Source organism: Paralichthys olivaceus, chromosome 5 (assembly GCF_024713975.1).
Source record: "Paralichthys olivaceus isolate ysfri-2021 chromosome 5, ASM2471397v2, whole genome shotgun sequence".
NCBI lineage: Eukaryota > Metazoa > Chordata > Actinopteri > Pleuronectiformes > Paralichthyidae > Paralichthys > Paralichthys olivaceus.
Window position 1 is genome coordinate 9,910,479 of NC_091097.1, and position 26,234 is coordinate 9,936,712.

General features: G+C 40.0%; 1 protein-coding gene across 1 annotated transcript in view; it reads right to left on the minus strand.

Moving 5' to 3' along the window:
* The window catches only part of hs3st4 (heparan sulfate (glucosamine) 3-O-sulfotransferase 4), a 71,031-nt gene extending 45,435 nt beyond the window's left edge, over window positions 1–25,596 (minus strand). The window contains exon 1 of the mRNA XM_020094450.2: window positions 24,075–25,596. Within this exon, the coding sequence (XP_019950009.2) occupies window positions 24,075–24,688 (614 nt within the window). The 5' untranslated portion in view covers window positions 24,689–25,596. The remainder of the gene's footprint in view (window positions 1–24,074) is intronic.
* Between the last annotated feature and the right edge of the window lie 638 nt (window positions 25,597–26,234).

The following is a 26,234-nucleotide window of genomic DNA, read 5'->3' on the forward strand; positions in this document are numbered from 1 at the left end:
AATTATGTGAAAACATTCATTACTGTAGTAAACAGATCATTTTAGTGTAATTGTAGAACAATATTTATGAACATCAACACCCACCCTTTAGTTTACTGCATGATTGTTGAGTATTTGTACTAAAGATGGTGTGTAGATTTTTTTGGGGGGGGGTGATTCATCATAATCATTTGAAAGAAGTAATCTGGTTTATATAAACAACACAAGACTTTGGTTTGCCAACAGAAGCCTAAACATTTTCACCAAAGAGTTTCTAGTCTTTTCCCAACTATTCATTTGGTTGAGGCAGTAGTAAAAAGTACCTATTCCTCTCCCTGATTCCAAAGTACTAATGAATGTCATACCTCAATCTTCACACCATCATGTGAAAATGAATTTGACTCCACAATAATGTACACGTCTGTTTTGACTTGGTTGGGTGTACATTAGAAGCATTCCTGGGAATTTCAGGACATTTGCATTCATACACATTTACCCGCCATCACACAGTGGGAAATTACACGAACAGCTCCGTTATGTCGTGAGCAGCAAAACTCATTACTTTCCTTAATTCAAGGGTAGTTCATTGGCTAATCTACTGCACAGAGTCGAGAGCTGGTTTTGATTAGATGGCCACAAGAGTGAAGAAGTCGGTTTACAGTTGCTATGGAAAACTGCGCTTCACACGTTGATCCTCTCAGCATTTCAAAGAGGCTTTGTTTTTTGCTCTGGGAAAGTTCAAACGACTCTGAATCAAAGTCATCAGGATGATCAACACATGAACAGCATCAACCAGATGCCCTGAGAATAAAAGAAGAAGTAATAGTTGTACTATGTTGATGAAGACTTAACAGTAATAAGGTTTCAGAATAAGTTAATACTTTTACTGTGATCTAAACATAGAATAGCATTCTACTGTTTAATAGTAGAATATAAGAATATACACTTTTTCCGTGTGTTGCAATGGGCCCTTATCTTAAATTAGTAATGATAATGATAATAATAACTGCAAATTTACTGTGTCTATTGCAAAGTTATTATGTTTATATTTTCATTAATTAAGGAAACTTTCTAGTTTGGAATATGGGAGCTGATCTATCTTGCCAATACTCCACTAATGAAAATAAAGTAGTAGGTACTCAGTAGAGTGTACCTTCGCCAAGCCTCAACATTCTCCTCATGGAACCAAATGTTAATTCACCAGGTCCAGATTATTATTTGGATCTGCACCAAATTGCACACACTATAAATATCACTCCTCTAACCAGACCTGATATTTTCCATCGAGAGCCATACATATTTTGAATTATTGAAAATGTTGAAAAAATTCCCTCTATAACAATGTCCAAAAATAATCATGGATCTGCCCACTGAACAGAAGAATTTAAAGGGTTATTTCCTAGGGTCATGACACACCCCTCCACAAAATTCAATGCAAAGTGGTTGAGTGTTTTTAGTGTAATCCTGTTGAGGAACAACTGCAGATGAAAACATAACCTTCTTGGTGGAGGTAATGGCACCGCTCTGTGTTTAACAGGAAGAAGACGCCGGTTAGGTCTCAGACGGGTTTTAGTGTGTCCCACCTCTGAGTCTGCACAGAGTTGCTGTTAACAGTGAGCGGGCGTGCAGGCGTCTATCAGGGATGCAGCGGGCATTACGGGAGACAGGTATCACTGCAGCCAGGATGAATGAGGACAAGAATGAAGGTGGATATTAACATATTGTCTCATTAGCATATTAACAGTGTGCATGAAAATGGGGCCCCAGCACTTACCTCAATTAAACTACAGTTGAATCCCAAGGTCAAAGCTACATTAACTCTGTTCCTTAAGTCTAAAGAAATAGTTTTTTTCAAAGTACAACATATGTGATTTATATATAATATAATAAGGTGGGCAATGAGAGGGTGTTGTAACTCCAACTACGTAAAAAGTGTTTTTAATGTGAGTCTTTTTTTTGCTGAGCGCAGGGATCATGTTGCTCAGATCACTGAAGACTCAAACTGTTCTGGACTTTTCACACAAATTATTAGGGACGTAACGGTTAGAATAACTTTGTTGAAGTCTAAGCTTCACAGACGGATTTGTCACCTTCAACTGTTTTGGAACAGCAGAGTTTGACGGATGTGGAGGCCTGAGCTGAGCGTAGGTTCACACACGCGAACGCAGGATGGTAATTCCCATATCTGTACAGAGGCACAGTGTTTACATAATGTTCTAAGGGGAGTTGTGAACCACATACTGCATGTGACTAAATATCATACACTTCACAATTTCCCGATTACTGGGTATGCAAACATCTCACTATAATCAGTGAGTCATACAGTGTATAAATAAAGCATGAGGGTAAAACATGCAGTACAGGGTTAAAAGGTTCAGCCACTACTGAATCGCTAGAGCGTGCAGGGCGTGTGATTGCAACTTTTAACATGTCATGAGTGTTAGTAGAAACAGCTGATCTTCAGGGACTGTGGCCCTGTGTCCTTTACTTAAAATGACGCGATAAACCAAAATAAACATGTACTCAGGCCTGTGTGATGAATTAAATGGTGCAGGATACACATGTCCAGCGCTATAGTATCAATTAATCATCCAAACACCACAGCTCACCTAAATATTTCCATAGAATATATTCATCCCTTCAAGGCCAAAGTGTACAACTTCCTGACGGCTACTTAAAGCAGGATGACACACTGTCTTAAAATGCTAACAAGGACATGAACTTGACTTCACTTCAGCCCCGGACTGCCTGCCTGTGCAGCCCTCAGATAAACTCAACACAACACCTTGGAGATGTGGTGGAACATGTTTGCAGCAAACATGCTCTGCCAGAAATCTGCAGAAACGGCACAATGCTGTCAAGTCCCCTGCGGAACATTAAAAAAGACCGTGTAAAATGTATTTCTGAATATAGCTGCCTAATGTTAGCAGGGGATCACAACTGCTGCACGTAGAGTTCATACATCAGAACGGTAGTATAGCCAGAAATGCTATATTAGGTGCCTATAAAAACTGATCTGATAAACCATTTTAATGTTACTATTCCTTTTTAAAGACGCCATTACAACATTATTCTGTTTACTTGCCTAATATCAGTTATCTTTATTATTTATACAGATGGAAGGCTACCTACCTGATTAACAAAGTTAAGCTCCATATATAATCTATCATGAAATCCACAATCCCTCAGTCAAGAACTCAATAGGGTGCACCGGCAGGTCCCTTTTCAAAAATTACAGCTACCATCAAAAAGCACAATTTATACAAACAACACATTACTGTGATTTATATGTGTGTCAGCAAACGATAAAGGAGGGATGTAAGCTTCGTCAACATGCATCAATCTTCTTGGTATTTGATTAGATTATTTCGATGGCACGGAACCATCTGGGCACAGCCGTGGGTATGGAGGTGCATCAGACACGCTGCAATTATTGGTTTTAACCACGTCCTACCCTTGGAGTGATGTGATAGACTTTTTTGCTTAACTCCCATCGGGGTCATATATCAGCACATACATATGTACATATCCGTATGTTTATTTGTAACGTCACATGCGCAGTTTGGAAACACACTTTTGTTGATATGCGACATACGAAACAATAAAAGATGGAATAAAAAAAGGCCAAGATGTACTGTATATGCAACTAAGAATGATGAGAAAAATGCAATTTAGACTCTAATTGTTGCACCCACTGTGCAAATATCTCTAACAACGCATCTTATTTCTTTCAAATATCCGGTGAAATTGCACATTTGCCGACGTGTCGCTACAACAGGCTGTCAGTTTGACGAATGGCTCGTCATAGTCATGCCCATGGGCAGCGCGAATTGAGTTGCACAGCTGGAGTTATGTTAAACGTAAGGCGTAGTGACAGAAATGCTAATCAAGTATCAAAACTGACACTGCATTCCCATCGATGCACATCAGACCTTCAATGATTTATTAGTCAAAGTGAAAGCATGTGTCACTGTGTTGAGTGCTCATGGGTAAACACGGCTCTCGCCAAGGTGCACCACTTAGCAGCCCCCCCACCCTCCTTCTGCCTGCCCTCGAATGAGAAGAGCGCTCTTCACGAGGGCCGCTGATAGCACACCAACTTTTGAAACAGGTTCGCCACATGAAACATATCTGAGCGAGTCGGTTAAGAGTGTACTATAAGGCTATTATAACAGCAGAAGGTAGAAGAGAGAGTGTCCCTACTTCAAATGGTTTCCTCTGCTGAGTAAGCCCTGCCACCCTCCCCCCCTTCCCGACTCCCATCCTCCCTGTCCAAGGATCAGAGGGAGGACGGAGAGCTGCAGCAGACCCCAATTATCTGACCGTCAGTCACAATCCTTCATTTACCTCCTCAGTTGTTGCCCACCATTGCATTAATTTTAGTCAGGATATTACTGCCAGAGTCTTTGGGGAACTGGGGGTGGAGAGGTTAAACACTATTCACAGCAACTGAATTTTGGCAGAAGAACCAAGAGGGATGGGGCATAAAAGAGGATGAGCCCTGCCCCCCCTCCTTTACTGGATAATATTTGCATCGTGGACAGAGGAAGAAAAAGTTGTCTGGTTGCCGTGGTGTATCCACTTTGGTGTTGCCAATTAATTCAGTTCATTTCTTTGTGAGTGGATCGCTGGAACGGGGCCTGGTTTGATGGATAAACAATGCTCCGGTGCATAATTTAGTTGAGCGTGGAACGTGAAAACATGAGATCAGTTCACTCTCCCAGCTGTATTCTTAGCATCCACTTAAATTGTCTGCAGGGTTGTCATGAGATTATTGGGAGTGAACAGGTGAAAGCTGCTACCTGTACACTCTTTCTGAGGTTAAAAAACAAACTGGTACACTTGTTTCAACAATAGCTTCTTTTAATTTGAAATCAAGTTCATTCCATCCTATGCAATAAAGAATATTACATAAAGTGATAAATATTGAAATGGCATCTTTCTGCATAATTCATACCATTAACATCTGAAAGAATGCCCACCCCCACTGAGACATGCCATTGGCTGCCTGGCAAATCAAGATAAAGACGCCGTTGCCAAGTTCTGTAGCTATAGCGCATGTGTTCATTTTTAATAGCAGGGGAGAGAAGAACATATAGAATGGCTAATGATGTTGATTATTCAGCTGGGCAGATCACAATGTTTGCTTTTCCTTGAGAATAATGTGAATCACCACACAATCATGGACTTGCCACATGGAGGACATTGACCTAATGCCAGCACACACACGTACACACAAACGCATGTGCACTATTATTCCCCAAGGAGCTTATTTACATTAAGTTCCTCCAGTAACTTAACTTTGATGGTATTTATCACCATTAATTAGATTCCTTTGTTCATGTATGTAATTAATGCAGAGTCTTTGATTAGTTCTGCTTAATTTCTAGAAGAAGCAGGACTTAATATTCTACTCTGGGCAGAATTTATTTTCACAACATCGTGATTATGTATAATAAAATTCATCCAAGTGTGAACAGTGGTGTCCTATGCATTTTATTTCCTCTTCTAGACTGATTCTTAAACTCTCAGGGAGTCTTGCATGGATACGGAGCCTCCTTCCCCCGTTACAGTACAGACAGTATGAATCATTGTTGCATGAGAGTAGCCTGAAGCAATTTATGCTTTCATGTGAAAAGTGAAGCGAGACTGCAGTGTGAGATTAATGGCACATAAACAATATAGATGACTGTGTAAGCATAGAACCGATGTTCTGTGCATGTGTTTTTTTGAATCTTCATGCTCTTTTATTTATTTATTTACTTATTTATTTATCTCAGGTCGCTTCTGTAAAGCATGCACCCTGAGAGAAACCTTGCCAAAAGGTTTACGTCCCTGATGTATCTAGAACTAAAATACGCAACCTATCTCGCACTCGCACATGCAGACCTTCACCTCCGTGATTCAACATTTGCTATAAATTTCTATCCTAAAAAAAAAAATCCCTTCCAGGAAGACATGTTGTCCAAACACGTTGTTCAAATATGGGTCAGTTAGGACAATGGTGAGCATCTTTTGTCATTCTCTTTAAGTCGTCTGGTGGCCCAAATTTAGCCATTTCACTCATTAAAAAGAAACAGCAGGACAAGCTTCTTTATATAATCATTTAAAAATAGTTTGTACCTGTGCCGCAAATAAACCTACTGTTAGAGCCAGCAGGAGAAGATGTTTGGAATAATTAAAACGTTTTATCTTAAAAGACACACGAAAGTTTTGATGGCACATTTGCACTTGAGTAAAACGAAAGGTGCTTGCTGGGTTAATTTGAAAATACAGGACAAAATCAAACTAAAAACAAGTTGATAAGAAGAAAAATATGTTCTGTCTGACCACGTTCATAAGATTGTATGATGAAACTAAATCTGATAGGTATGTGCAGAGCGCAGGCTGCTGCAGAGGCACCGTACCGCTCGCTGACTGAGTCATTTCACATTTCATTTCAAACATGTTACAAACCTGAATCACACACTCAGCTACAAACAGTCCTGATTTACTATCGTGTTGGTTTGTCTGTTCAGACCATACATTAAATTCCTGATATGTGTATGTTTGTCTGTGTTCACTATAAATTGAGAAATAATTGTTGTTTGAGGAGTTTGCTCAGTGAGTCAACATTACATGGTCTTATGAATCTCCCACAAATCAATTTGAGGCCCTCTGAGGATTTCTAATGGTATGCAAATGTAAGTGTCCCACGGGGAATAGTAACTTTAATTAATTTGGACATGGACCACATGTTCTGGTCTCGGGATTGAGGTGTAAACAGATGAGTGTTTGGCGATATACTTCCTCTATGTAATAAAGATGTCCCTACAGCGCTCCCAAATGCACCAATATGCAAGCGAGGAAATTCATAGTGTGCCCTGATTTATTTGCCGTTATTAATGAGGCGGCATTGAAAGAAGTGGTCTGTAGCTGCCAGCACAATTTCTGACCTCTGAGAGTGCATTAAATCAAGGCATTAGGGAATGCGGTAATAAAGAGGCCGGCTATGGCACTGAACCTGCTCCAAAACAAACGAACCACAACACCAGCACAGGGGGAGGCTGGAATCACACCCAGATGCTTCTCTTGTGCAGAGGAAACCAACACAGAAGTCCGCCATCATTTGTCAGTACAACAGAAGCAGCTGTTTGCTAATCCGCAGAAAATGTTGTCGTTTGATATCATGTAACACAAAACATCTTTTGTTATCCTCCTCTACAACAACTTGATGTTTTTATTCAAGCAACTGCATTGTATTATTCATTCTGTCGTCAAACTGGGTACAAAGGTACAAAACAGCCAACGACCAGTAATACTACTATAGTGCTAACATGCTGCTGCTGCTCAGCACATTCCATGTTTACCATCTTATTTCTGTTTGTTGGCGTGTTATTTGACAATCAATCATAATTAGGACTAACCAAAAGCAGTGGACAACCTGTCGCAAGTCAAACTCTGGTGAACTTTGACCCGCGACATTCATCTGCATTCGTGTATGTGTGTCTGTGCGCTCACAGCAATGGCATCTTTTGAGTCCGACTAGCTGGTAGGCAGGCAGATGAAATGATTCTTGAAGAGGTAGATGCTTGTAAAGTAAATTTTGGCCTTCATAACTGAGCATAATTTTCAAGCACTTACAATACATGACACTCTAATGAAAAAAGGAAAAACCCAAAAGCAAAAGAGAGGCAACTTAAAAAAGAAAATCAGAAAAGAGAAGAGAAGAAAGTAGACCCCTTGCTTGATTAGACACTGAGTATGGAGGAGTGCCAATGTGAAAAGAATTTAATCTGTGTGAAGCATTGTGCAGTTTAAACTATTCATTAAGCTGTCTGCTGGTTGTTGAAGCAGCAGTTTTGTCAGATGTACAATCACAGTCAACTATAACATGGTGGTGAATTTTTAACGTCCCATAAAATAATTTAAAATACCACAATATACATACACTTATAAAACCTGGCAACAGTTTACGTATTTGTCAACTCTAAAGAACCTTCTCCCTGAATCCAAAAAATGTCTCAAAGCTCAGTATTTCAGTTGTGTTGACATCACAGCGACATTGTGTTGATTTGGTTTCCTGGAAGACATTTTGCTGTTGGTGTAAATAATGCGATTAATTACAGCGACTCACGAATTGAACCGAGCAGAGACAATGTTATCAGGAGCACCTGGACCTCTCCACTGACAAAATGTCTGCTGTGAAAAAAAAAAGGCCTACAGTCGTCACACACTCGCCATCTGCTCCACAACCTCTCTTCTCACAGACTCAATCGTCACCGTGGGCGTGCGTCAACCCAGCGACTGTACTTCCCCAGAGCGCTGTCACTATAGACAAACAAAGGCTGCCCAAATAGCCAAACATTCTATTGACTCCTACTCACATCTGCTTGACCTGTCTGTCAACTCACGATGTTTGCATAAACCTTTTATTGTCTTATTAGCCTGATGCACCAGAGACAGACTGCACCTGCCACTGGGCGTGTGTTTCAATCTAAAATTGAATTAAATTAAAGCAAAACATGTAGTTGCAAGCTGACCATGTGTAGACCATGTTTGGCCATTATTTGACTTCCTATTGTTTGAAATGCAAATATTTAATTTCAGGGAATATTGCCATTACAGTTGAGTTTAAATTATTCTGAAGTTATTGTCTGATTTCTTGTAACAGTGCCAACTGGTGGCTTTATTTTTATATGAAGATTGTCAACCAAATGTGAGTGGTGGACCAGATGTTGTTGGATGAGAAGAGTCTTAATGAACCCAGTTTTAAAAGGCCGGTTGGTTGCAGAAAACTGAAAAATAAACTCCAGAGGAAGTGACAACACTCAACCAAACACAGGCATAATTTACACTGTAATAAAATTTAAAAAAGAATGAAATAAAGATGTGTTTTTCTTGGTGCTTCTCCATATACTTGTTTTTATGCACAATTTCATTTTGTGAATAAAAAAGAAAGTGAGTGGAAATTTTGGCTGAGGTGGAAAAGTTGGTGCATCAACAAAAGCAAAATGAGACAAACTGGAATGGAAACAGACCTGGCAAACAAATCATGATGTAACATGGAGTATTGGGACCTGAATGTTAACTGAAGCTTCTGCTCAACTGACTAAAAATAGTGGCACATCAGAATTGTGTGGCGCGATAAAGACACAGTTACCTTCATAATACATGAAGTAGGGTTATATTAAATATATTTTAACTCCAGTTATTCAAATATAACAGTGAATGGAAATCAATTGAGATTTTTATTTCTGGAAATTAGGTTAAAATTTGAGATTTATTTAGATGGAAACCCAACTCACCATCATTGTATCCACTATGCCGTACATTACCACATATCAAATGTAGTGTGCCTCTTCTTCTGTGGTGATATCACATTTAACTGTATATTGCAGTCAAGAAAGGTAGAGGGATCGTTCCCTGTTTTACATGCTCGTTGCCCCAAGCTTTCTCTTTTTAAAGATAGTTTTACGTGCATCTGGCCTTTATTGATAGGACTGTAAGCAGGGTGGATATTTCATGTTAATGTTGGGAGAATGATAAACAGAGAGATTTCTCAAGAACAATTACTGAACTTTCTAACATTTCTATGGTTAAGTGTTCTGAAACTTGACGTGCAGACCACAGGGGTCATCCTGAATAAGAGTGATGTGAAAATTCTAATTATTTTTAATATATAATTTTTAATAGGAGCAAGTAATAAATTCCATAATGAAAAAGAAGCCAACTTTCCCTTTTATTTTATCAAAATGTCTACTGTAGAACTTGACATACAGACAATGAACAAGTCACAATGAACCAGAGTGAGGTGAAATCAATTTTTTTTAAAAATATTATTTAATAAAAGAATATTATGAAATGCATAATGAAACTTTTCCTTTAATTTTCTCAAAATTAAAGTGGGGCTCACCATAAAGAAGAGTGAGAATTGTCGAGAGAGAATGTGGGAAGACATGCAGCAAACGGCTGGTTGGATACCAGAAACACGGCCGCTGCAGGAGGACTCATGCCTCCCCTCTCTCTATTTTAAGTGAGCAACAGGAGGCTGGATGATTACATTCATTTCCACTGCACAATATCTTAGATGACTTTTAAAAACTGACAGAACAAGCAGCGGACATTGTTGTACTTTTTTTTTGTTGAAAAGAATGACTCAGTGAACAATAGCAATAAAATCATAGAGGAAAAACAGCCATGTCTGACTGTGTGTTAGCACTTATCCAGGGCAGGGGGTTAGCCTCAGTGATGTCAATGTGTCTGCACACCCCACTGTCTCATTATAAATCAGAAGCATGTGAACAATAGACTCAGAAATATGTACACACATAAATAAATTTATTTTTTCCATCACCTATGTATATATATAATATATAGGAAATGTTCAGTGTTTAAGCTGCAATTATGGAGCAATGTAATTCTAAACCATGCTTTTAAACGAGAACATTTGCTGAATTGTTGGAGAGCAATTAGTAGATGGTTTTGGAAGTAGATGAGTGCTTAAGATGAGTGGTTACTTCTCGTTCCAGCCCTCCGGACCTGAAGGCCCGCTGGTTTTCGCTCTGAACATGCAATCAGGAAGTGGTTTACACCTGGGAAGCCAGGTGAAAGCAATTACCAGCAATCAGCTAGCTGGCGGGATAAAAAGACGCAGTGTTCCGTGTCCCGAAGACCAGCGCCGCATTCAGTGTCGTCCAAATTGTAGCGAGGAAAATGTGTTGAACGTCCTTGTTGGCTGGGGTTTGCTGTTAAGGTGTTTTTGGATTACATCGTCATATCCTTTTTTCAGAAAGGAAGAATGTTTTCTGGTGTGTGGATGCTGAAAATATGTGATAATGAAGAAGATACTGCATGTAGTTCTCCGTGAGTAAAGAATCAGCAAACCTCCTGTTAAACACTTACTTTGTCTCCAATAACCATGTCAGAGTTACACAATGAACACAATGACTAAAATAACTCCACAAACCATTGTGCCTCTGTGTGATGATCCATCTGTTCAGATGTGACAGCACAACACCAGGACCATGAAATAACATGGTGAAACATATGCGCATTACAACCAAAGTAAATTATGCCGTATATTACCAAACTCAAGGTGTGAAATTCCATCCTCTGGCATCCCTCTGTTGCTTAACTAATTATCACGGCACATTAATTTTCTAAACCCTGAAGTCTCGGTCGAGTTTACCCAATGTGCAGAGTGTATGTGTTTATTCCTGTAAAAATGTCTTTTAAAGAAAGCTGTTTGCTTTGAGCTGCGACACGCAAGCAGCTTCATTTGTATTGTACAGATTCTATCAGAAATTTGGAAGACGTCAGCGGTAGACAATGCGTTAAGAGGCAGATCTGGTCTGACATGCAGCCAACATAATAATATTAAGGAGGAATTAATACAAAATGCTGAGGAAGAAAACAGAATGCCATCCTCAATCCATAAACATGCATAATAGATGAAAAAGATAGCGCAGAATACTAAACATTTACTTGGACAAATATGCTGGAGTGCTTTTCGGCTGACACATTGACACTGCTTCCCTGCATCCAACAGTGGACATGTTGACAAAGCCCTCATTTATTACAGATTCCCAGCCCAGCGAGCGTAGTCCCAGCGTGACGCTGATTAGAAGGCTTGTACGAAATAAGCTTGAGAGCCCCATTTCACCACAAACCTATATTCATTTAGTTCTGCAGATTTATACATCCAGCTATCTCAGCACTAAAATCCAGCATGACATGAGAGTGTATTCTGCCCTTTTGTAAAGGGGGTTAATCTCTCTTTCTTTCATGAAGAAACCTCAATCTTACAGTGACCAGCATGTCTCATATGATGCAGCGGCTGGAGCAATAAATTGAATTAAATAAACCCATTAGTCACAGCAGCTACCTTCTCACCTCGGCCCAGATACACTTTCATGGTAAGTTGGTCCTTTATAAAGACCAGAGGACACAGCTTAAGACTGTGATGGCAAAGTGACCTTGAGTCAAAAGACAGAGAGCATATCCTTGTCCATTACTCAAACCAATTAAGACGGCCTGTTTGCTGTACAGCACAGCCCCACTGTGTTCTGCACATGTTAAAAAGTAAATGTATGCTCATTCAAAAATCAATTCATGCTTAAGATTCTGCCTCCTCCCATCTTGTAGACATGAAACAAACTAGAGGTTGACTGTTGGGAGAATTACCCTCTGCATATTTAAAATGCATGTGAATGAAAAACCAGATGCAGTCTACATACAATATGAAGAAAAAGCCCAAAATAAGCCAAGGATCATAATCGTCCTAAAGAATCCTGGCATATTTTTACAGTATTGTGTTCTCCTATGTTATTATATCTGTGCGTGTTTAATCTCTATGTATTCATTAGTAAGAAAATAAAAGAAAACTACTATCTGTGTAACAAACCTTATTTACTCACTAATTCATGGCATTTTCACACTTTTGTTCTGAAAGTCACTGTTCCTTAGTCACTGTGGACAAATGATAAAAGCCACCAAAGGTCAGAAGGGCTTAAAGGCACGAATCAATAGTAATGTTGTCAAAGTGTAGTTCATAGTATTTACATAAGCTTTTTAAATTATTGAGTTTCTTATAAAATGTCAAAAGAAATCAAGATTGTTTGGAAGTTATTTTGGAAAAAAATAGGAGTCAAAGGAGTTTTCTGATGTTTTCACGTGTTTAACAAAATATGATCTCACTTTGGTAACTCCTAGTGGTCATTCAAATACAGGCGCAGAAAACGAATGGACTGAAGACAACACAAACTTATATGGTATGGTGTAAAATTGTGCACATTGTTGCTTTAAGATGGCTTTGTACTGTTTTTACAACAACTTTCATTGCCCGCAATGAAAGTGCCAGGTTTTGGCAAGGAGGAAGAAATTGTTTAATAAAAAACAAGATCTCTGGAGCTTCTGCATTGATCTTGAGCATTTTGTGAGTCCAACAATGTTATAGAGTGCAATGCTTAAATGGTGCAGTATGGCAGGGTTAGGTATAGCCACGTTTACACTAAAATAACTTTTTTTTAAGAATTTCAACACCATCTCGATCACCTTCCCCATGTCAAAGTCGACCAATGACGCATCTCTGGGCTGCTCAAGCGGCTCACAGAGCAACCAGCTCCCCTGGTATCCACCGGCACTATGACTGAACAAATCATATTCTAATACCCACGAAAGATTTTGTTTCTGACGTTCATGTCCAAAATAAACATTAATGAAACAGATCAAATTGGAAGGAGAGAATGTGTCTGAGTAGGTTAAATACATCTATTGGCTGCCAACAGAGGGCTTTGACAGCAACAGAGCTGTTACCATGATGTAAAAAAAAAAATTATTAGTGAGTAATATATGATTCCAACACAGTTTATGATTTCTAAAAATATCTGTTCACAATTTAAATCCTTTCAAAGAATATTGCATTGGTGTGGGTTTTGCATTTTGGGGTAACTTTAGTAAACATGAGCTGTGAATGTAGACTTTATAAAAAAATCATAAAAAGAGGCTTTGAAGGTCTAAACTAAATTCTCCCATGATCCTTAGGGCAGCACTAACGTCGTATTTTGAGAACTACTTCAACAAAAAGTGTGATTTCATGTTGTGTGTTTCGGTGCAATACAGACAATATACAATGTAGACAAGTATCACACATTTCAAAGGCCCCATATGGGAAGAGTTGGCTTTATAGTTGAGAGGAAGTAACATCCTGATTATACAAGCAGAACACATCAACTCTCTCTTAAATCTCTAACGCGTAATCCAAATTATCCAGGAAAAACAATCACTTCCTGATACAGCAATTAGCAATTACCATAATCCCTAAAACCGTCCTTTTTGCATTTCACTGGCTTAATCCAAATCTCACGGGAGTTTGGCAAATGTCACAGCTTGTGTTAAGGACTTGCAACATAACAAACCCAAGTGCTGGTGGCAGAGGCAGCAGGAGCATGTTTTGAACACGGTTATGAAATTAGGCTGTTGCTGTTTGAAGAGTTGCTCTTCCGAGCGCCAGTCAGTCCGGCACAGCAGCGTCTCCACTGTATGTACGAAGTGTTTCTGAGTGCAGTTTACACGTCTAATAGTGAGCTCACGCATTGTTTCACACTGTGCTAAAATTATTCGAATGGAATACCCCATGGTGCTTTGGGGGAAAGAAAGAGCATGAATAAGTAAACAACATAAAGCGATGAGAAACTTCAAAGGCAATGGGACAATTACAGCAAACAAGATCCTGGAAGCCAATAAGTGTGTTTGTCTTTGTTTGTGACAGTGACTCATGGGTGTAAACAGAGGAATTAGCTCGCACCTCCGGAGTCTCACGCAGCCATAATTGAATTAAGTCAAGCTGTCAGGGTGTTGGCGAACTATAGATGCTTTAAGGAGCAGGAGATGTGTTTGGATCCAAGGATCAACTCTATGGATGGTTCCAACTTATTGTTTTTGTCAAGTTAGGTAATTGGTGAAAAAGGAGAATCCTGAAAAATTGCCTAATTTGTGCATTTGTTGTGCAGCATGGAAATTTCTGTGCTTTGACAAAATAGCATTTTCTTCATTAGGAAAAAAAAACCAATATCCTACATATTGCTGCATATATCTACTCTATAATGCTTATATGATAACAATGCCTATGCTAATGGGAAAACCCAACATTTTTATTCTACCCATCCATCTGCACAGCACGCTATAGAAGCACCGATCAGCTCATGGACACACATTTGAAACGAACTCCCAGCAGTCCCTGTATCTTGGCTCCGTGACCATTCCTGTCAGGGTTTTCCCTTTGACTGAACAAATGCATCAGCTTGTGTCATGAGACCACATCCCTCGCAGCCAATACGGAGCATGAGCAGTGTAACTGCTTCAGGAGATGAGGAAGGAAAATTGGAATCTTGACAAGTATGATTGACATGCGTATTTGTCCCAAGGTAGTCTTATTTGCAGAGATTTAAAGACGTCCGCAAACCAGCATTCTGCTGAACAGAATCATTGTTCCTCCAGACTAGAAGCACATCATGGCAATTCTGTTGCATGCAAATGATCTTTTGGGGGAGATGAATCCCTTTGAGCATAAAATGACTTCAGCTTATACTTTATTTTGGGTCCAAAATAAATTATTTAACAGATGAAGCAATGTCTTTCATTCTCAGACAATCTGTCCATGTCGCCGAACAAACACAAGCACAAGTTCTCCCTTCCATCCCAGCCACAGTGGAGGAGAGGGCTGCTCTGAATTTTATGTGGCTCTTTTGATGGACACAAAAATAAAGTGGATATGAGCCTTGATGGCGGACCATAACCCACGGCCACTTCACAGCAATGAAAGTGGGGTAAAAAAACAGTGAATTAAATTCTTACCATAAGTAAAATAGACTTCCACTTGAGAGCATCAGAGTATGGCTACAGCAGGGCAAGAGACATAGATGAATGTGTGTGAGGAGGAATGCACATGAATTCTGAGCAGGACCAAAGGCAGGATGGAATTGGCTACACCCATTAACTGCTCAAGAGGTTTTTTTTTTTTGGTTTTTTTGTCCTTATGCAAAAAGGATAGAGGCACATTTCTCCATCCATAATTCTCACATTACAATACAGATCGCAAGAATAAGATCTAACCAATCTGTAATCCTGAAATGAAATGGAGAGAGAAAAAAATGAGTTTCTATTCAGGCAAAACAAAACACAAGTGAAAGGAAAAACCTCCTGAAAGGTAATTCAACACTGAGCTCTACAGTAGGTGTTGATCCAGCGTATTGGGATATTTGCTGCATAAAATATCAAACCTGTGGAAGACTGTGGTAGTAACACTAATTAGCTGTGCTGGGATAGTTGCAGCTTCGTGGCTGCACTTGTTAAAATTCAAGTCTACAGAGAACTACAAAGAGAGTTTTCACCTGAGATTTAAAGAATTCAAAATGGGACTATGTTAATATTCTATAAAAACCTGTCTGCAGGCTATCTGTAGAAACGAGTGGTTTTAATTGGGACAGTACTGCCAGCGCAACTCTGCCAGAGTTTTGCTCTTCATTTTTAATGACACAATTAGGAAATGTTTTTTTAATGAACATAAAATGTCAAAATGTTCATACTGACAAATAAGATGTTCATAGAAACATTTGATATCAGCTCTGATACGGCATCATTTACCGGTTCACATAACTGGGTTCAAATTTAAAGTGATAGTTGACCCAAAACCCAACACTTCATCCACCCCTCCATCGGGATAGTGGTGAATAGAAAATTAGTGAATCTTCATCTTTTTGGTGAATTATTCAATTAAGAGTGAGATCTGATTGAAAAGGCCAACTATGATCTTTCCCTTGGAAAGATGTGCTTCCTCATTTTCTAACATTTAAATATGAAAATTGATACTTATTAACATGGAGCAAGATGCTAGATAGCTTAGCACAAAGGCTGGAATTAGGTGTAAACTTCTAGCCAGACTCTCCAAGGGAGGGCAACAAAATACACCTCCCAGCACATCGAATGAGTTGCTATGAAAAATTGTTGTCAACACTTGATAACTAAGTACAGATAAAGATAAGCTAGCTCTTTCTCAGTGCTCAGATTTTATGCTAAGATAACATAAGCAGCTCCGGGCTGTAGCTTCATAATGACGATATACACATGAGGGCTAGGCTACATAACATGTATATTTTCTATCTACACCTAATTCTCTACAGGAAACAGGACAACACTTATTCACGCACACTCCATATGTTGTTGCTACATTTGCTACAAATGTCACACTGCACATTTTGAATGTATATAGGTTTAGCATTGTATTGTACTTGACATTTTTTTATGGTAAGCTCTTTGTACCTTGCTTTTATTTTATTTTAATTATTGCACTGATGAGCTGACCTCTTTCTTCTCATCCAACACCTTTCATTGTACTGTCGACCCTGTGTTAACTTGCAAAAGACAAATAACACTTGAAACTGAAACCGAACTGAAACTAATATCCCCCAAACCTCAAAAAGATTTAAGTTCAAATTAAAACAAAAATAAATGACAAAAAAAAATTGAGCGATATCACAACAGTTTTTGAAAAAGCTTTAAATGAAAAGGTCAATCCCCACTGGGTTTCTAATTAATGTGTGGACCAGTGCACCGACACGTCTAAAAGTGCCCTGCAATTATTAAACCATTCACCACTGAATATATTAACTACAATATAATAACATATATTTATCACATTAAACATACAATCTGTATGATTCAGGCTCCAGGTACCTTGATACAACCATGTATGATAATAATTACTATTAAACAATGTAATTGGAGAGTAACATATGTGGATGTGCTATGTATATATCAGCTGTATGTTTGATGGTTAAAGACAATGCTGTGTTCTTCTTACACATCGGGAAGATGACTCCATTGTTCTGATGATTCCAGAAGGGGGACAGGAATAACGTGGAAGTGTACTACTGATCAATACATTGATTTATAAGGTGTATGTTTGTGTGTGTGAGAGAGAGAGGTAGAGCTGAAGTTAAAGGCTATACTCTATCTAGCTGTTGGATATAATAAGTAATTTTCCTGTGCTCTGCTGCATCTAAAGAGATTCTCAAACAAGAAATAAACATGATTGCTCCTGTGGTAACTGGAACCTCAGAGCTCCACCATGCTTGGGAGTTTAATCAAGTGGAAAGAGGGTGGGCAATGAGAAAGACCTAAGTGAAGCGGTCCACTCTCTTGACAGCGCAGGGGTATGCTGCTAATTAAAAAGTTTAATTCCTCAACTGCAACACTGGCATCAGAGCACTCAGAGGTGCGTCCTTGTGAGTCTTGGCACATTCTTATCAGGCGTAGGCAGATTCTGCCATGTTGGGAAGGTGCAGGACAAGGAGGCACTGCAGCAGCACACAGGCCCAGCTGGAAGGGATGGCATCCTGCCTACTTAGGGATCTGGCCCACCTTGCTCTTTCCCATCTCCCCACAGAGTGGAGTCACAGGCTTCCAGTCAGGTGGCAAGAGTCAGGAGCTAAGCTGCCCATGGAGCAGCTGAGAGTGGGAAAGCAGGGCTAAACAAGGGATAAGCACTGGATTTAGACTTTCTGCTGCTGGGCACAGCAGTGGATCCATGTCTACATTACCCACTTCCTGTCACCGGGTCCTGTCTTACGACGGGAGGTTGCAGTTAGTCTAGACTGTGCAGCAGCACACACTGTTCCTTCAGTGTCCGACAGCAGCTAAATCAGACATGATACACTGGCACTGCATCAATGAGTCGACTTTAAAATGTGGAAAAGGAGAGTTGAATTTTTTTTTTGCCACTACGAAAAGGATCTTTTTGATGATATGATGTGAGTTGTGAACTCACTTTCTTGCATGGCCTCGGCAGAGGGAAAAGTTCTGAAGCCGTTTAGGATCTATTGATGAGATCAGACTAACACAAAGAGAAAAGTCCTTGAAAATGGCACGTCTTATGAAGCATCAAGAAAAGATGATAGAAAAGCAGCTAGTAACGAAACAAAACTAATTTCAGTGTATACTAGGATAAAAACAATGTCTGCTGGGACTAATCACCATGGAACTGAAAGCTATCGCTGATTCATTTCTCCGCACGGGGATGCAGCCTTGAAAAGAGTAAGAACCCTGCTCCCAAAGATTTATAGGCACATCTCCTCAGCTTTTATTACATAGGGGGTTAAAGTGTCATTTTAATAACACAGAGATATTAAAGCTTGCAAACCTCAGGAATACTTTGGTTCTGGTTCACAGTTAGCTGATTTATGTTCAAATAGCCTTTCAGGGGATAGAGAAGAAACACATGCAAACCTTTGCTGGATTTCTTTTTATTGCAATTTGTAAATCAGGTTCAGGATTTTGTCTGATGAAAGTTAAATGAAGAAAACCACATGTGTTTGGATCAGGACCTGCTTTTTTGTTGTCTTTCTCCGTGAAATGTGCTTTTAATATAATGTGGCCAAGCACCGACTGTGGGCCTATGATTTTGGTAGAAGATGTATCACCTCATAAATAGGTAAGCTTGGCCACAAACTCTCCTACCTACACTGAGCCAGAAACTTGGTGTTGCTGGCAGCTGTTCTGTGTAAGCAATAGGCTGACAGAGCCATACGTTAGTCAGGACAACTACCAGTGATTTAAATATGCATCAACAACAGGGGTGAGGAAAATCCTGCTTCTGGGCACAATATGGCAATATGAGAACATTCATGAATTCATGAAAGCAACTGATGGATCATTTTTTTCTGTACAACGAGCTGATCATGGGATTTTACTGCCAAGCATGACATTACACGAGGTGTTTTGGCTAAAATCCAGTGTGAGCAGCATCATCATCATCATCTGACATCTGTAGCCAAGCCAGAGAGAAGCTGTTCTAGTCATTATATCAGGGAGGTTAGTGTCCAATAGTTTAATAATTTAGCAATATTCTAGTCACAGGGTGTCACAGGGGCTCGTAAAATCAAGGCAGTGAGTTGAGCGAAGACACACACACACACACACACACAAACACACACTCCAGTGACAACAACCCAGAGGAAGAGTTGCTAGAAATTTTAAGATCTGTGATTCACAGCCACATAGACTTTTGATGAAATTCTGTTCTGTGTTGATGCAACCATGAAATGCATTGTTCTTTACCTTGTATTACAGCTTTTACTGATATAATCTTAAGATGTTTTCAGACATTTACACTATATTTAAAATAACGTATTTAACTAATTCCATTACTGCATGGAATATTTCTCAATACAAATCCGGGTTCTCCCAGTGTCAAAGAAGTCATTCTCTTTCCTTGCGAAAAGACAGATATAACTGTTCCTACTTTACTGACTGTCCGGCTCACACATCAATGCAGAGCAGAATTCCATTGAGCCTCAATAGATGAGAACCCTCAAGCCTCCTGCTGTATTATTTGAACTCGTCACACACGCTTTTCAACTCGAATTAATCTAAAACGGACAGTCTGACACTTTTCAAAATGGTGTTATTTTTAACAAGGTAGAAGGCAGATACTGCCACTGTTAATCTTCCAGTCAACTCAAATTACAAAGTGCTTGGAAAATACCTTTTTTTCCATTTTGTAATTAATAGTTTAGTCGTTTCTAAATCAGAAACTAACTGCTCTGCCAAGAAGATTCAACTGTAATCAATCACGCAATGTTTTCTACATGACCCTGACAAGGGTTTTCAAATGCCTATATTTTTTTCTAGATTCTTGCTCTGGAGGTCACTCTGTTAAAAACCTATTTGTTAGCGCTAACGTAAACATCATTTGTTCGGCATTCTGCAGAGAGGCTGAAAATACCAAGTAGACATCCTCACTAATAAGCCCTCATTAGGCCAGTCACTAACTTGTGTGGATTCCTGCTGACAACACTCACCCACAGAATACGTAAATCATCATGTATGACTGACAATCAATGACATGCTTTAGCTTAATTTCTGGGACACGCTATCTTCCCTCGAAAGTATATGAACACTGGCAGGGAGCTGGAGTGACAGTTGCTGTATTGGTCATCATTCATCAAATGTTTCCTATTCCAGGACGGGCATTTGCACCGGGTTGAGACAGGCTCAAGAGAACAGATAAGTCAAATCCTTGTGGTGGTGGCTCATCCTCTTTGCTCAGAAATGGAGGCAACATTAGAAGCGCCAATTGGCTGATGCAAGTCCCCCGTGTATGGTAATGATGGCACTACATTGCTAATTGCTTGTTCAAGTAAGCCCAAAACACACTGGAGATACTGTCCAAGAGTGCTAAAAACAGGAAGAAAGTACCAATCACCCATTTGGGCCCGTCTACGGGGGCTCACACCAGACCCACATTCAACCTGCAATGCTGATATGAATATTAGATGTGTGCTGGATTTGGGTAAATATGTTTATGGGTGTTGAATTCTGCATCTAAACAGGAAGCTAAAATCTTCACGTATCCTTCAAAATAAGAAACACAAAACTCATAGTAGGTTGATCTATGTTTGCTTGGACTATGACTATACTATGCTTGAATGAACATTCACAGTTTAGTTTTTATTACTAGGATCAACCTACTGTAACTGTAAATACAGCATTGTGCTATTCTAGCATGCAACTAAAGTCACAATAAAGGCTATGTTCATCTTTGTAAAGTGATGTATTGTATGACGGCTTTGTTCCAAAATGCATTTTGTGAAAAATTGGATCAGAAGAATTTCTATAACACCCAGATTTGAAATTATTAGTTGATTGATAGGTCAGTTGACAGAAATATAATAAAACAATGATTGCACATAATTAAGAAAATACTATAATTGAAAAATTGAGGATTCTTTCTTTGTGCTATATGTCTTTGACTTTCACCTAATCAAAAATCATTGGCAGATTAATTGCTGATAAAAGTAATTAGTTTCAGCCTACTAATAAGAACGCATTCAATTTGCAGTATATCATTTTTTATGACGGTATTTTATGAAGGTATCACTCATGTCCAACCAACAGAGCAGGTAGAACAGCAAATTCTCAAATTCCACAAGCGAGATTTAAACCTCCCAGTAATATGTATATTAAATCTTTTTAGAAATCAAATGTAAGTTATTATTATCTTTTTTTTATATAACTTGATAAAGTGGTATCAGGATTAATTTAATATAGTCTCTCAGGATTGCATATAGTAAAAAAACCTACAAGTTCCCACCTGACTTCAGCAGCAGGTTTACCTCCCGGCCTCTTTGCTGTGGAATATGTGGAGGTGTGTGCTGTTGCCTACACAAAACAGCGCACATTTTCTTTACTGTCACCTACATTTGACCATTTCAAACATTTGCCAGGATAATAGCAAAATCCTTAGAGGACCTGATCCTCTATGATATGTGTCAGCAAAGGGCTTCTACTGTACAACTCCCCAGGGAAAGCTAGTAAGGCTGCTACCTCTGACCTCCACTGAAACACACAGTGCACTGCAGCGACAAAGGTTCCGGGCGAGCTGGGAAGTATGTACACTGTACATATTTATTTGTAGATTCTGACTTTATCACTTCAGACTCAAACGGAGCCTCCTTTATGATGTTTCCTTTCTTCCAGAGCATCACAAAAAATGACATAGCAATTCCCAAAACTCAAAACTGTCGCTCCGATTCTTCCTAAAGATCAGTAAGCCTGAATATGTGAGGAATAGATTGTAAATTATTCACGTCTGTATGTTGCAATACCACCAGCACTTGCATGGTGTTACTAGGAATCTATGAATCACATTGTATTAGATTACTGGTCCCATTCAACTACAATGTCAAATGGTTGAACGCTTTCACATCCATTAAGTGCACATTAGACAGAGGAGAGTGATGCTGTAAAATGCATCATTTGGGCGCAAACAAATAAGTGAATCTTTTTATCAGTTGACAAATGCTGGCTGTTTCCTCCCTGAACGCACCATTCTGAGGTGAACATTGCACACAGGACAAAGACAGATGTAAAAGTAAAGCTCTTTTAGGGATTTGTTTGGCTCAGGGGGCCCTAAAACACACGAGCACACTTACTATTATTTATGTAAGCATGTCATACTCTTGTCTAATGAGCCTTTCTCCGTGAGCGTAATGAAACAGCTTGCATTAACACAGGCTAAATTAACAGCCGAGAGCTCCCATGTCTATGCAGCAAGATGAAAGCAGATGCTCCGCAACCCAAACACGGGGCGTAACAGACCCGGTTCTGTGGAGAAACAGAAGGGGACTTTGAATCAGCTAGTCAGTCATTCTCATCAGCTCATTGACTCCATTAGAAAATCTTGAATTCCCCTGGTCAAACATCATTATGTGAGAACAACGCCCAACTGAGCCATGACCAACTGACCATGAATGAACCCTCGAATTGATTTTTTTTCCTCCCATAAACAGGGCAATGATAAACAGGTTCTTCACTGGCTGAAAAACCTGGACTCAAAGTGAAAGTCAACTGTCACACACATGAGAACCTGTGTAAACAATTGAAACTCCCCTGAGAGCCAGTTGTAAAGCTGAGATAAAACGTTTCTTTTCAGAAAACCGAGTACAAAACATTACTGTTAAGAGAAAGAGCAAACAGCGGGAAAAAAGACGTTACTAGTTCTTCTTTAAGCACTTCCATGTGTGACATAATGTCCAACCATTTCTCATGGGCACAAATGGTATTTTTATGGAAGAATATTTTCCTGTGAGCATGGGAATGCATGTGTGTATATGTAAGTGTGTGTGAATGTGTAAAAGATACTTGGGAATAATTAACTGAATAATAAGCCATCTAAAAATTACCAACGTCACATATTTAAAAAATAAGAGCATCCTATAAGTGTATACATTTTTACCATTAAAAGCAAGAACCAGCCTAAGGTGTTAAATTGTGAGTCGAAATGCTTAAAACCACTGTCGTTACTTTTGTCTGTGTGCGTTTGTCCACTACACACAACATGAGAAACAGGCAGTCCTGAAGGGAGGTGTAATTTTCCCTAGAAAAATGTGCATCTTCACATGGGGTCCAATGTATATTAAAAATACACCTTATTATAAAGGTAAGATGGATTTCGAATTAAGCAAATTACAAAAGATGTTCGACACAAAAATATGATTCTACTCATTTTACTCAACTGTTGAAAATTAAAATGGTCACAGGGACCAAATCAGAGTTTCTGTTTGCATTAATGCAATGGTAAGTACATTCTAACACTGTTCAAATTATTGTTGCCACAGTTTGATTCTGTCATTGCCTCATATTTATGTATGATAATCAACTTACAGAGACTTGCATGAACATGTCTTGCATTAGGGAGATTCAGAATATTGTTGTTGTTGCAGCTTAGTTTTGGTTTACTGACTTGGAGAGTTTGCATGGCAACATTACGCATTAACTTTGACAACCTTGACAGAAGGACTGATGCTGACTCTGATTGAGTATTTCATCTCACAGGCGATTCAAACCTGTCTTGGAAGCTAATTATCCTAACCTTAGTGGAATTAATTATTTCTAGTAAAAGTCCAACACTAGGGCATACTTTGGAAAATGTTGAACCAGGGGAGTTAAGCGCACGTGATGGTAAATTTTGCAAAAAAGAAAATGCGCACGACACTTGCGCGTGGAAGCGGCAGTCGTCCTTGAAATACTAGATGAGATAGGAATGGGAAACTCACTTGTACCAGTCCAGCCCCTTCTCGTAGTTCCTGTCAAAGAAGTGTGGCTCGTTCCCCACGGCTCTGACGTCCGGGTGCACCCGGAGCGCCTCCAGCAGGGCTCGGGTTCCCCCCTTCTTCACCCCGATGATGATGGCTTGGGGAAGTTTCTTCTCCCCGTAATCCGAGGTGCAGTTCACCCTGAGTTCGCTGTCCGTGGTGCTGAATTCCTGGTGCTCCCTCTCCAGCGCGGTGGTGTGATACGCAGCCGCCGCCGCCGCCGCCGCCGCAGTTTTAGTCGGAGCCGCCTGCGTCCTAATCCACTCCACCGTCCTCTGCTCGGCCTGGGCATGATCCCTCACGGCGGAGACCGCGGTGGTCCCCTCGGCCTCGGTGAACTCGGCCAAGCCCTGGGAAGCGGAGTAAAGTTTCTCCCTCAATGTCACAAAAGTTGTCTCCTCCGTCACCAGCCTCCCCTGATACGCGTAGTTCTCTTGCAGGGGGAACTGCAGCGAGTTGTAGCAGCTCATCAAGCTGTAGAACAAGTAGGTGACAGAGAGGGAGAGGGTGAACATGAATAAGATTTTCCGGGGCACTTTAGAGGTGAAAACCGAAGTGCTGGACCAAAATGCCATCTCTGATAGCAGTGATCCTCTCAAAGAAGTGGCCAGACATGTTTCCACCCCGAGTCTTGCATTGACAAAAAATTCAACGGCAATAATCAGTCACTATCAGCGCCGGTCCAGCTACGAACGCGTGAAGCTGGACCAAAGCAAATCCAAGCAAATCGCATATTTATAAAGATATGGCGACGGAGGATAAATAGATCGTTAAGATTCCGGGAAGAATGCCGCGTTTCTTTTCTCCAGTATCGATTTCTTATTCCAAAAGCTGACAGACAATGTCACAATTTATTGGACTGAACTTGCAGATTTGAGAGGCTGGAGGTCTGGCGTCCTTCCAAATGAGCAGCCCATGGCTTGAAGTGGACAGAGGGTGATGGACGGAATCCTGACATTTTATGAAGAAGAGGAACAAAGAAGAAAAGAAGAGGGTTTTTTAAAGTGGGCTTCTTCTTATCAGTCGCTCAGCTCCGAAGTCCAGTCCAGTCGGTGATTCTCATCCATCCAGGCAGGCTACAAATCCACTGAATCTCCCCAACGATACGCACGATGCTTTACGCGTCTCTCTGTTTAGTTTGTGCGTAAAAAAACCCCACAGCAGCCTTTGCACAAAAGCATCCACTCTTCCCGCTGCCTCCCAGGGCTGCTGCTCGCCGTCCTTGCGCCTTTCTCACATTGGCAGGGTGATACGACGTGCGCATCGGCTGGGTGAGCTCATCTCAACTGAAGCACTGTAGAGCCACACAGTACAACTAGTGTGTACACCCACTTCCCCCCTCTATGTGTGCACGAGTAAGGGCTATGAACGTCAGATTTCCAAATCTCAGATGCTCGCGTGTGCGTGTGTGTGTGTGTGAGTGGGAAAGCTGCTTCTCCCTCTCATCCCGGTGACTATTACGCAGAATGGGGATCACACAGCTTGAATGTATAAGGTCTCACTGTGGAATGTTTCTTACTGCGTAAAGTTCACCACAAAACTCCATCTCGAAGATTATTTTGATGGAGATGATATTTTACAGAAAGCTCATGTCTGCACCCTGCTGGTTTTCTGTGGAGCATTACATAAGTTAATTTATATAAAAAACACAGAAAAATAAGTTAATCGAGAATGAATTTAAAAAGAAGAATAGATTAATTGAAATGGATAATGAGCAGCAAGGTTTTGAACAAAACCAAAAATAAAGGGTCGTGTTGGAGGTCTGAACGCAAGAGGGCACATCCAGAAAACAATCCTGTGTTCCTGAATTATGCTGAGGATGGGGCGTATTATACACCAAATTTATTATACATGGGTGCAGACTGTAATTACTGATGAGAATATTCACTAGACCTTAACTTGTACACTTTGTTGCTGCAATATGAGGAATTTGAAATTGCACGCCACCGAAATGTCTCCCCGTATTAGAGAATCTCATTCATCACACACCTCTAACACGCCATGAGCCAGCGTCACACTAAGCACTGGGTCACAAATAATTTGCCGTTGCTCGCTCTCAGAACAACGAGCCACAGTTGTATATTTCAAGTTGTATCTTTGAAATATAGCAAATATTTGTGT